The sequence below is a fragment of the Pleurodeles waltl genome, chromosome 5 (assembly GCF_031143425.1).
Source record: "Pleurodeles waltl isolate 20211129_DDA chromosome 5, aPleWal1.hap1.20221129, whole genome shotgun sequence".
Classification (NCBI taxonomy): Eukaryota; Metazoa; Chordata; class Amphibia; order Caudata; family Salamandridae; genus Pleurodeles; species Pleurodeles waltl.
Window position 1 is genome coordinate 1,201,731,043 of NC_090444.1, and position 12,021 is coordinate 1,201,743,063.

Below are 12,021 nucleotides of genomic sequence, written 5' to 3' on the forward strand. Positions count from 1 at the left end.
GTAGTATGACCAGCATTGTGATTCAGTCCACGATTAGTATCCACTGTTGTTTACACTTTGGGCTGAAGTTTCCATCTGCAGCAGCCTCAACATTCTGTTTAGAAGAAATGGCTTTTCATTACTTGCACAAAGAAGACAACCAAGAGCGGGATTCGGCTTAGGCCCTTGAGTGTTTCTGCGTCAGTCGCCCTACAGTGCTGGCCACAACTCTTGGGAGGAGGCTGAATGAATTATAAATAAGTTTGCTGAGCTAGACTGGTAATTAAGACAGCCCAGGCAAAAATGTTCAAAGCAGCTCCTCCCCTTTCCACCCCTCTCTCTGTCTCTCCCGTTCCATCTGTCCATTTCCAGTGTCTTGCCTATTCTTCCCTCTATTTTCCCTCCCTGATCTCAGTCTATTTCTTTATCTATCAATTTCTTTCTGTCCAAAACCTTGTATCTACTGTAAATAACATTAGAAGCTGGGGAAAGTGAGTGGCACCAGCTCCGCACCCGGGCCTTCAGAAACCAACATCCAAAGGCTTCACCCCACAGAGAAAAGGCCTGGTAAATGGCTGTTCCTGCCATGAGTATGGAATGCAAAAGTGAACCCATTTTGGATCTTAATTTTTTTTGAAGGTTCATCCATGGGATCATTATGTGTAAGAGACATTTTATATGCAGGGTTCTATAACATGAACAAGGTAGAGCATCTAGGTGCTGTTCATATGGACAATCTCCACGATACAACAAAACACACTGCAACATATTTTAATACATCAGACCTGAATTATAAGTCTCCTGGAATAACCATATAGGGAGGCAGTTATACATACTCATATTATTCACAATGCAGGTGTGGTTGACGCTGCTTTTCAGTTTCATCTGCCTGAACGTTACTTGACATTTATGGAAACAGTAAGCAGTAATATGCTGTGCATATGTGCTTTTACTGTATTGCTAAAGAGGGCCTAATTTTTACAGTGGACACTGCTCAAGTGCCCATCATATAAGCACGTATCATTTTAGGCAATAAGAACTGTGCAAGGGAGCTCACCACCCCAATTGCATAGACAGGCTTATCTTCCATTGGTGCTTCAGGTGTAGTGGCACCAGGACTCAGATGCTTCAGGGTGCCAACAAATCCTAATTGCAGCTGTATTTTACAGTTCAATCTGCAGCAAGAGAGAACATTTCTTTTCTTGCAGTCAGACCCATGACACAGTATCAATGCCACGGATTTAATTCCTTGTTTTAACTGCTCAGTGGTTTATGTTACTGGGATAAAACTATGACTGAAAACCAAGCATAACTCAAGTGTTAACCCACTGACTTCATTGTATAACACTGCAGTATGAAGACAGGGATGGCAGCATCAACATATGCCTTTCTTAGGCCCCTGAAAGGTAGACGCCTAGATGTGGCAAATTCTACCTTGCCCTAATGCATCTCAGAGGCCATATCTGAGTCTGGGCCCGAGTCATATAACTCCTGTAGCCACCCACAGTATCCACTCTCATTGAGAAAACAGTGGCAAAAATTGGTGCTTGTATTCACTAACGCCTAAGCCTCAGTTCGAATGAGCCACCCAGTATATCTCAAGAAAAGCAGATTTATTACTGCAGAGCCATCAGTATGTTGGGGCCAATAAAACCCACAAATTGTGATGCAACAGCACTAGAAGGTCTCAGAAAATGCGGAGAGAACAACATTAAATAAGAGACAAAATTTGCGGCATTTAGGTTTCTCCTTCCTTGTCAAAAATATTGTTTGGTCAAGTCCTGATGACACCTGAGTTTTCCTGGATGACTTAAATGTGTAGAAGTTCACTCCACTCTACCAGTAAGTGTGTCAGAGACATTGTAGAAGCTAGAATTTCCAGGGCAAAATCATCTGGACTTCAGAGCACATTCACCAGGTTAATTTAGTGTAGGGAGAAAGTGATTTCAGTTCCTTGGTTTTAAAACACAGTGTATCTTTGGGGTAATGAGAATGCCACACCTCAAATCATAGGTCACCTGAAGCTTTCCTGCAGCTTCTTGAAACTCTAATGCCAGCAGCTGGAATTGGGCAAAGTCTGAGCTCGTATGCTCACTTTAGCACATATTGAATACTCAAGCAATAAAAGTTTGGCAGTGAATCGCGGTATTGTCTTACAGCGGCAAAGGCCCAGGAACGTAAAGAAAACAAATGTAACCATATTCATTCATATAAGACTTGGGAAAAACACATATTCAAATTGTGAAGAACAATCTACGCAAGGTCAAGAGTTAAAAAAAGAAACATTACTCCTTTATATAGATCACATTGATGACTTTCACCAAGAGGCATTATGGAGTCAAAGTTCAGTAGTGATTGCATGTTCACACTTTGTCCAATAAAACTAAAACATCAAATCTATAATTTCTACTAGTACACGGTTCACATGTCGCTGATTGGCTTCTCTTGTAATGTCCTCATCATCTGGTTAATCAGGTAACAATATTGTTGCTGCTTATACTCCAGTCAGTGTCTCTATTGTTCTCCTTCTGAGAAAGTCAGTCTTACAGACGTTACACTTCCAATGTTACAATTAGCAAGAACAGCATCTTCTAACAAGCGGTTCTCATGAGAAAGGCTTTTAGCTACAAGCACATTTGGTCAGCATAGTGAAAAATCACAATTTAATTCTCTAAGCAGACATTTAATTAATTCGGTTTAGAAATACAGCTTGACATGAGGCCATGCAACTAGGCCAAGACCTCCGCTAAGTTAAGGCCTCCAATTAATAAACTAATACATAATGCATAACCCTTAATATGATGTGCTACTACATCAATCAAACATAAACTCCATATTTCATATTAATAAGCCATTAATAAGTATACTTTGTGAACATTGGCAGCCACTCACGTGGACACATTTTCAAATGCGTGCATTATTTTTCTCTAGGTTAATACATTTTCTACGCAAATCCATTACTCAGAATACATGAATATTCATTAATAATTTTTATTAAAACACCTGCTCTATCAGGGGAGAGTAGGAGAAATAACTTTTTTGTGGCCATGGTGTTTGGCTAAGTCACCCTTTTCTGAGATCCTCTTCTTTGGACATAAATTAATTGTAGAAATAGTAAGCAATATCACATATTAGCCAAATTACTGTTATGGCCATATAATTACGAGCACTCCATGTTTAGGGTGGTAGCATAAGTGCCAATCATAAATACCTAACTTGCTGTTTTATAAATTCTAAATAACCTCCTCTTCAACCAATCAAAATAAATCACTGTGTTTACCCTATTATGAATGGCTGCTAGGCAGCCTGCCAGAAATACTTTATGCTGTTTGCGTCTGCCTAAACCGATATCTGGTCCAGGAAAGATGCATGTATGTCAAACTTAAATTTACCGCTTTATTTTACTCCATATCTGGAGTAAAATTTTCAAGGAAACAAAATCCTTTCTTTTTGTGACCTTAGAAAGGGTTGGCTTTCACATTATCTGCTTCTCAACTTAAAATGTCCCCATCTCTAATTGTCAAATAAAAGGACGGCAGCCCTTTATGAAATTGTAGCCTCATATACCAGGTCACAGCTTTGTGTGCTTGTATGGCTTGAATGTGGCCATACAATACATCTGTCAGATTTCACAAAAGTGGCAGATCACTGGGACACATAATAAGTGTATGTGTGTCTGATTTAGATGTGGTCCTGATCTGTCTTCATTTTGGGCAAAAAAAAACAGATTATATAATTGAGGTATAAAATCCATCCACACATTCAGAATGTTCAAAGCACATTGCTGTTAGTTTCTTAAGTTCATATTGTAGTTTACTGCTTGTCATGCATTCCGCTACTATAGATGTTTTTAAAAAGGTTTCTCCAATTTGCCTGGAAAAAGTGAAAAAACCCTTGAGTTTGGGTATCCTGGTACATTCTTATTAATATTATTTATGGTTTGTAATTCAAAGTCAATTATTATTTTCCTAGAACTTTTTGTTAATTGTTTTTGTTTTTATAACTTGATAAAAATGCAGTACATGGTGAATGTTTGTCACACAGTAAGCTATAAATTAAAAGGATGGTGGCGTTATTTACATTTGGACAAATAGTATTAATGTGGGTGAATGGATGGAGTGTTGATTTAAAAGCTCCATCCATCATCCAAATTTCATGATTCTCAAGCGTAACAGTATTATGAACAGTACTGAAAATTAGTATGCATTTTTAGAGAGAGTTCATTATCATTTAGATGGAAAGGTTCTTGATTTAATGTTTTAATAAGTTCAGGAGGAATGTTAAAATCTGAATAGGTTCTGGTGGTTACTGTCAAGGGCTTACTCTTTTGTTGTTTTGTTCAAATTGGGAATTGTAGGCATACTACTTGCAATATGCATAGGGATGTACTGGGATACCTCCCTCAAAACTGAGTCACGGGGTTCAATGGAGGTGGCAGCTAGAGTTTTAATATTCTGTACATTCTCTATAACCTCAATTTACATTGCAGAGGCAGAGTGGTTGTGTTTAGTGGTTCTTTCAACCATATTACAAAGGGTAACCACTCTGTCTTTGCAACAGGATTAGAAATACTCAACACACCTCCAATGACTCTTGGGTTCAGTTAATCTCTCCTTACAATAAAGGTAACCTTTGTATTTCAGTATTTGGATTAGTAAAATGTTTTGTAAAGTATTTACATTAGTTATCTGGAAATTGTGCTGCACCTATATTTAAAAAAAAATATTTATTATTTTCAATAGACTGTTTGGATTAAAATGTCATGGTTTATTTGCTGGATAAAAAAGGTTAATTTCCTGAACTTTAAAGAGCAGCGTTTTAAAGTTGGTTGTGTTGGAATAGTAATTACCTTTTTTTGTAATGAATGGTTGGTCTGTTGTGTTGGAGATATTTTTTCACTTTGATTTGTGGTTTCAGTTGTTCAAGACTGGTTTGAATGTTTTATGTTAAAGTAATGCTATTTAATTTTTGAATAGTTTTTACCTGTGAGAGTATTTCCTTAAAGTTACCGTTAGCTGCGTTTTCACTGGTTGCTCTTTATTATGGTGCTATTTTTCAACTAAATGAGGGAACATGTATGTGTATGGTATGTTAATACGAGATAAAAAAATATATATTTCAGCTTTGTTTCTTGAAGATTTTTTATTTTTCAGGCCTGTTATAAAACACATAGATCTGCCCATAGCCACTGTACAGTACCACCCCTGAGGTAACACTTGGCAGAGAAGGAATAGTAATTTTGCCCCAGCCACTACGAAGCACTTACCTTCAGGCAACTCTTGAAGGAATGGGAATAGTAAATTTGCCCCCCCCCAAACCACTGCCCAGACCTTCTCAGAGGCAGCACTTAGCAGAGTAGTAATTGTAATTTTGTCCCCCTCCCCCACAGCCGCTGTCCTGCACCTTTCCTGACAGTTGAGTGAGTAGTAATAATAAATTTGCCCCTCCAACCACTGTACAGCACCTTTGCTGAGGTAACACTTTGCGGTGTGGGAATAGTAAATTTGCCTCCCTCCACCCCAAAATGGTGGATGCCTCTTTTAATATGTTTAGTAAGGGTTAAATACAGTTTTCAGTAAAATAATTGATGTAATCTGTGTTTTTTGATGAACAAATACATGACTAAAAGTGTAAATATTTAGTAGGTGTTTTTTAATATGTATTTGGCTTTCCTCAGAGACTTTGTCCACCATCTTGGTCGGGGACAGAGTTACACGTTGTGTAGAAATTGAAAACATATTAGTTTAATTACTATGTTCTTTTTTAACAGTTTAAAATTATTTGCATATTATTGAAATATGATGTTCTGTTTAAAGATCTGATTTTTTTCTGTTGCACACATGCTCCTCTAAGCAAGATTATTTTTCTATGTTTGTAAAAAAATATATATAAATATATATATATAATGAAAAATAATGTCTTTAATTGTCATTTTCTACCATTTAAATAAAGCGTGGTAAAGGTTTTTGTGGTTAATGCATGCATAGTATTGGTATGTATGGTAATGGTTACTTTAATGTAATCCTATGTACATTCATTTTAGTAATACTATGTATGTTTGTTGTAAAGGCACGTGTGGTAAAGACATGCGTGGTTACAGTGTATGGTTAGTAAAGAGTGGTGGTAAAGGCATGCGTTGTTCCAGCATACATCTATTCTGCAGTGCCTGCTTCTTCGGATGGAGTCTTTACAGGTCCAGGAATGTTCTGAGGAGTGGGTTGTTGAGAGGCCAGATTTATCCTGCAGACTGGAGATATTCTGCCACCCACCCCTAACTATTGTCTTGCAGTTACCCTCCAAGTCCATTTGCTGCACTTCCTCTTTGTCTTATTGCAACATTACTAAGCCCCTGCTTCAAGATGACGGGAGCTCATGTGCCACCTGGAATGCCCTCCAGCAACTTATCCTCTCACCTAGTCTGATGAGCCTCCCCCCACCCCCAATTTGACTGGATCAAAAACAGTCCCCCCCACCCCCCTACTGTGAATGGAGACAATCTGTTGGAGAGGGTCCCTGGAATGCATAGGAGAAACTCTTCTTGTCATCTCCAAGTCAAAAGAAGTTGTGCTAAAAATGCCCCATTTCTGCCAGTTGTTCTTGCCCACTCCCAGCTAGCTAATGCCTGTCAAGTGGTCCACAGTTAAGCCCCATTTTCTCTTCCTGGGCTCAGTTGGAGACTATTGTCCTCTGAGCCAGGATCATTAACTCTTTCCACCAAGGATGTCCATTTGAGTTGCAAAACTTGTATTAAGCCAGTTCTGACGCAGACAGCCTAAAATATATTTTTACAAAGTTGCTTTTCCACTTAAGTTATCAAAAATCAGATTTCGCCATCAAATCAGGTTTTGAAAATTAAGTAGGGAATAACTTTTAAGCATTTTTCTAGTATTTCCCCAAGCGGAGATAGGAAAAAAAGATTTTCACCCCATGTAAACCTGTGCAGGGAATACTCTAGCAAGGTCTAAAGTGTGAAATGGCTTTTTGCTTGTATTTCAGTTTGAGAGCACTCTAACCCAATATGTAATGTGCCCTGTTTTCATACATATGCACCTTACCCTGAGGATGTGCAAGACTCACTTTATGGGTAATTAATGAATATATAAAAATAGGCTTTCCATACAAGGCAAGGGCACTCTATTCTCTGTCATATCACTGAAGGGCAATTAAACTGCAGACCAGCCTGAGTGCAGTGGTGCTCCTGGCAGACATATATTTGTGTTGATATATGGCATTTGTGTCATTTGCTTAGTGCTGATGGACATTTTGCCACCTGCATTGCACCAAATAATTAAATAATGCAATAGTTGGTGAAATGCTACAACAGGAGACACTGATAAGCGGGAGTACTGGAGGAGCACCACCAGTTAAGAAAAAAGAAACAGGAGTATGGGGGAGCACCCCATTTATAAAAAGAACAAAAAATGCTGGCAAGAGGAAGAGGAGGTGCGGTACAATCACCACAGGGCAAACACCTGTGCCTAAAGTGCATCAGTGTTTTCCCATAATCAAGTATCCTCAGATCATTGTGTCATATATGTGTGTTTTGCAAATAGAAACTGCAGCCCACATATGGGATTTAACTTCCATGCCACAGGCGCATTGTCTGTGCCATCTACAATGGTCCTACAGTACAGTTTAATAGACCAGTTGTGTGAAATCAATTTTACCACTGTGGTTTTAGTGCTATGTCATATGTACTGTGGCACTGGTTGGTAGTGTCATAGGGTGCAGAGCCCTAATAGTAAAAAGAAAAAATAGGGTCCAGGAAAAGATTAACAATCTGGGGTGACCGCATAGAAAAGACACATTTCTGCAATTTGTTTTGTGCAGGAGCAAAGGAACGTGGCAGTTCTGTGATGATTTCCTTATTATGGATTTGTCATAAATTTATTTTCCTGCATAATTTGCAGATGTCAACAAAAATGTTTTCTAACTCAGAGGTTAACTGGTCAACATTTGGTAGCTGATTCCTGGAGCCATAAATTGATCTGTGTACTAATGTGGTTGCAGTTTTGGCCAGAGAGTATTAACGCGTGTTAAGATAAAAAGAATGAAAAAACATGTTCACATTATCTGCCACATTATGCCGTGTAACGTATATTTTGTAATACATCCCTGTCTTATAATTGTGTTCTCTGTTCCTGCATTATTGCAGTGGTCCTGTTTATACGCATGCTTCGGCAACTAAAATGAAAGATAATGTATAGATGTGCGTTTGTTAGGGCCTACATTTGCACTGTAGCAATGTTTGTGTCTCTATTCGGACAGGCCGTTGTGGTCAATTTTGGGAGCCTATTGCACATATTTTTATAGAGGAAGCCAGTGGACAGTGAGTTTGATCATCATTATGCCTATGTTTGCAAAACACATGATTCAACTAAGTCACCCTTATCAAGGTCTAACACTTGAGCTTTAAAAACTACTATCAGAACTAGCATGGGTCACACTTTATTTCATGAGAGCAGCCATGCCTCCAGTGAGACTATAGAAAGGTAGATTTTGTTGTCAGATTTCGGCCAACCAGTGCATTATTGATTGCCAATTTTCCTGCATTGTTTTGATGCACAAACGGTGGTGATCTAAATTTTGCATTAATGTTTTAACATTGTTTTTTGCTTTTCACATTTTAGATTCTCCAGTACTTGCCTATCTCAGACAAAGCTGAGCAGGCAATAGAAAAACAGAGTAAAGTAGCTCAGGGCAGTAAAGACACAGACAGCCATACTGCCAGATCTGAATCCTCTGCCTCCGAAGCGTACCTCACTGCCCGCCAGAAGACCGCATACTTAGGTGTTTCAGAGTCACCAGGTAAAAAGGAATAATTGGCATATGGTGGGTTGAAATGGTCTGGAAGAGAGATGGAGTGTGAAAGAAATGTTAGTGGGTTTGACTGAGGAAAGTATCATTTCTTGATCAGAGAGGGTTGACAACTAGGATGAGGTTTGGCCTGCCTGTAGTAGGAATTATAGCTGTGAGAGGGTGCCTTCTTAGAGAGATGGTATGGTCTTGTTAGCAGGTATTGGGAAGTGGCCTCATGAATGTTAATTCACCAAAAGGCCAGGGGGAGTGCAAGTGGCATTACACGCAATGTGACCTTTGTGTTCAATCATACATACAGTTTTAAAATCCTCACAAAGTCACACATCCACACACTCACATAAACACATTTTCACCTGCATGCATGCGCACAACATACATTTAAAACGTTTTTTACTTACTTGAGTTGCCAGGGAGGGTCTTATTCCACCTAATTGTATGCCATCTTTATAACACTACTAGTGAATATTATAATAGTATTATTGATTATCAGTGTAATAAAGAAAATTGACAAAAACAAGAGGCTTGGAGCCCCAACAGATGTCAATAAGGACAAACTGCCCCTGTGTTCTTGGCACTGATTTTGGCACCTCCGAGGCCAGGGTTTGCAAATTGAGTGCCAGGGGTTTCATAGGGCAAGCCAGGGTTTGCAGCTGCAACCCCTAAATGAACTCCATGAGTGGCCTAACATGGATAGCTGAGAGCAAGGCAATTATGATAATGTATTTAGGTAATATTTGGTTTTATTAGGTTTTACTCTGAGGTCAGACAGGCCATCCTACTTTCTCTGTCTGATGGGCCTCTTAATTTTAATTTTAATTTGACCACCAAGAACTCACAAATTGTGCTTCAGTCCTGGTCAAAACATGCTGCAATATTATGCTTCATTCAAATGGTTTTACCTTTGGTTATGGCTAAGAGCAATATGTTTTTCTGATAATTCATCTGTTTAGCACTATTACAACCAGTAATACTGCTTGAGCCTATAGTCACTGGTCTACTGATGTACTGATTTAGATCATGACAGAGGCTGTTTAGGTCAAAAGAAATTGAAAATGAACAGTGCCCTGGATGTGATCTGTCCATTACAAAGGTGTAGGAACACGCCCAGTCATTGGGCTCTTGGAGAAGCACGAGGTATCTGAGAAAATAATGTTCTAAAAGTGTTGTACACACTTAGAGGGTACATCCAAGTGTCAACTGCGAAGCAGGGCTTATAAAGTCACGATACTGCAGGCAATGCATAGTATAACAGATTAGTTCAGATGCTTCCTCTGAAACAACAGAATAAAAGATGGGTGGGATCAGGCCCTATTTTGAGAACTAACCATGCAAATTCTCAAACTCTTTGGCTCAAAGTCAGGCTCAGAAGGCCACCAATACAATAATTGGATATGGTCCAAGTAAACTATAAAAGACTGATGAGATTCTTTGTATAAAAACGCTAAAATAAACAATTTAATTTATGCCAGACATTTTTCTTCAGGTTTCTGTAAAGCATGTCTTGACTCTGATTATAATCTAGATAATGTATTTATTTATTAAATAACTGGTTTGGAAGACATTCTCCTGTCCATACAAACACAAAAAAAGTATATAACAATTAAAACATTACTCTTTTTAAATAAACACCAATCCCTATTGCAGTTTCAAATACAGACGTTAACAATAACTTAGACATTATTGTTGCACATATCTCAGTAGTGTATCTGAAAAGCAATAGTCTTATAAAACGAGGCCTCTATGTACAGAATTTAGCACAAATCATTTAATAAGGTGTACAACTTATTGGGCAGCTACAATTTTCATACTATATAACGCCATTTGCATATTTGTTTAGATGTCAGGAACCAGGCTTACTCTGGCCAACAGAATCAAGCGTCAATCGCGACCTGTCTGAATTTAAATCCCATTCATATTGATTTTTGTCTGGCTTAAGTGTAAGTCACTGCAAATAGGATTGTCTCTCAACATACATAAAATCAGCAGTATGGCTTAAGTCTTTTGTCTCTGCTGAAGATAGTGAAATTTGGTTAATGAATATGTATTTCATAATTGGCAAACAGTTTTAAGACTTGCTGCTTAATAGCTAGAGGCCAGACGCGGTCACTGTCAAGAACCACTCAAAGTCAGAGACCTGCGGATGAGCCTTGTATCATTTCTTAATAAGCATAAAAGAAACTTCAAATGTAGAATTTCAGTCTCATACTATAGTTGCTTCTGATCTAGTTCTTTCTTGAAAGATTTCCCGTTGAATATGTCAATCAGTTAAATTTTGTTTATTCATGATTTGGAACTCGAAGGAGGTCCACATAAACAATACAATACATAAAAGACACAATACATAATCATTAAAATAAACTCTACATCATAATCCATAGTATTTACAAAATAAAGTGCATCCATATCACAGCCCACTTAACTTGTGTTACAGTACATTTCCTATACAGTGCGTCAATATATGAACTTCATAAATCCATTTGAATAGATACATTCTTTAGATAAAACCGCCTATAAATAGAAACAATCAATATAAATTAAAAAATGCGTTAAAAAATGTAACAATCCTAAAACAGAATATTTAATTTGAAGGGTCGAACAATACTTCAAGAGCTTCACCTGCTGAGTGTATATTAAAATTAAAAAAGGGGTTTCAGCCATTTTTTCCTTGATAAAAATAAAGAGGGACAAACAAATATGACATGCTTAAGATCCTGGACATCCACATAACACAAATCACACACGTTAGAAGTACCAGCCCATTTAGAGGTTAAATCTTTTAGTGGCAGTATGTTCAATCTCAGCAAAATACAAAAACGCCTCACCCCTTGCAGGAGATTCCAAAATACATAAGGCGGATATTTTTTCGGAATCGCTGAATTAATCAAAACATCTAATCTCCTCTTTTGGCTACAAAACTCCATATCTATCAGAAAACGTTTACGCATTGTAGCCTGTTTTAAACTCTTTTTAATTTGAAGAGGCAATAAAGCCAAAATTAAATTAGAGTCAGGCTCTAACATTTGTATGGCATTATTTTATTTGTTTTTAAACTGAGATTTCTTTCTTAGCACACCAAAAACTTTGTTATAAACAAGATGCCTAAAGGAAAATTCATTGCTAAGAAATGGCAAAAGGCCCTCCGGAAGACCCCTGCCAAACCCAACACAAAAGCACTCTTAATGCCAAATTCAAGTCTCAAGGCTGCAGTAGATGCGAGGGTAT

General features: G+C 38.0%; 1 protein-coding gene across 1 annotated transcript in view; it reads left to right on the forward strand.

Moving 5' to 3' along the window:
• The window catches only part of LOC138297105 (uncharacterized), a 648,847-nt gene that overhangs the window by 53,453 nt on the left and 583,373 nt on the right, over window positions 1-12,021 (forward strand). The window contains exon 7 of the mRNA XM_069236605.1: window positions 8,610-8,787. Within this exon, the coding sequence (XP_069092706.1) occupies window positions 8,610-8,787 (178 nt within the window). The remainder of the gene's footprint in view (window positions 1-8,609; window positions 8,788-12,021) is intronic.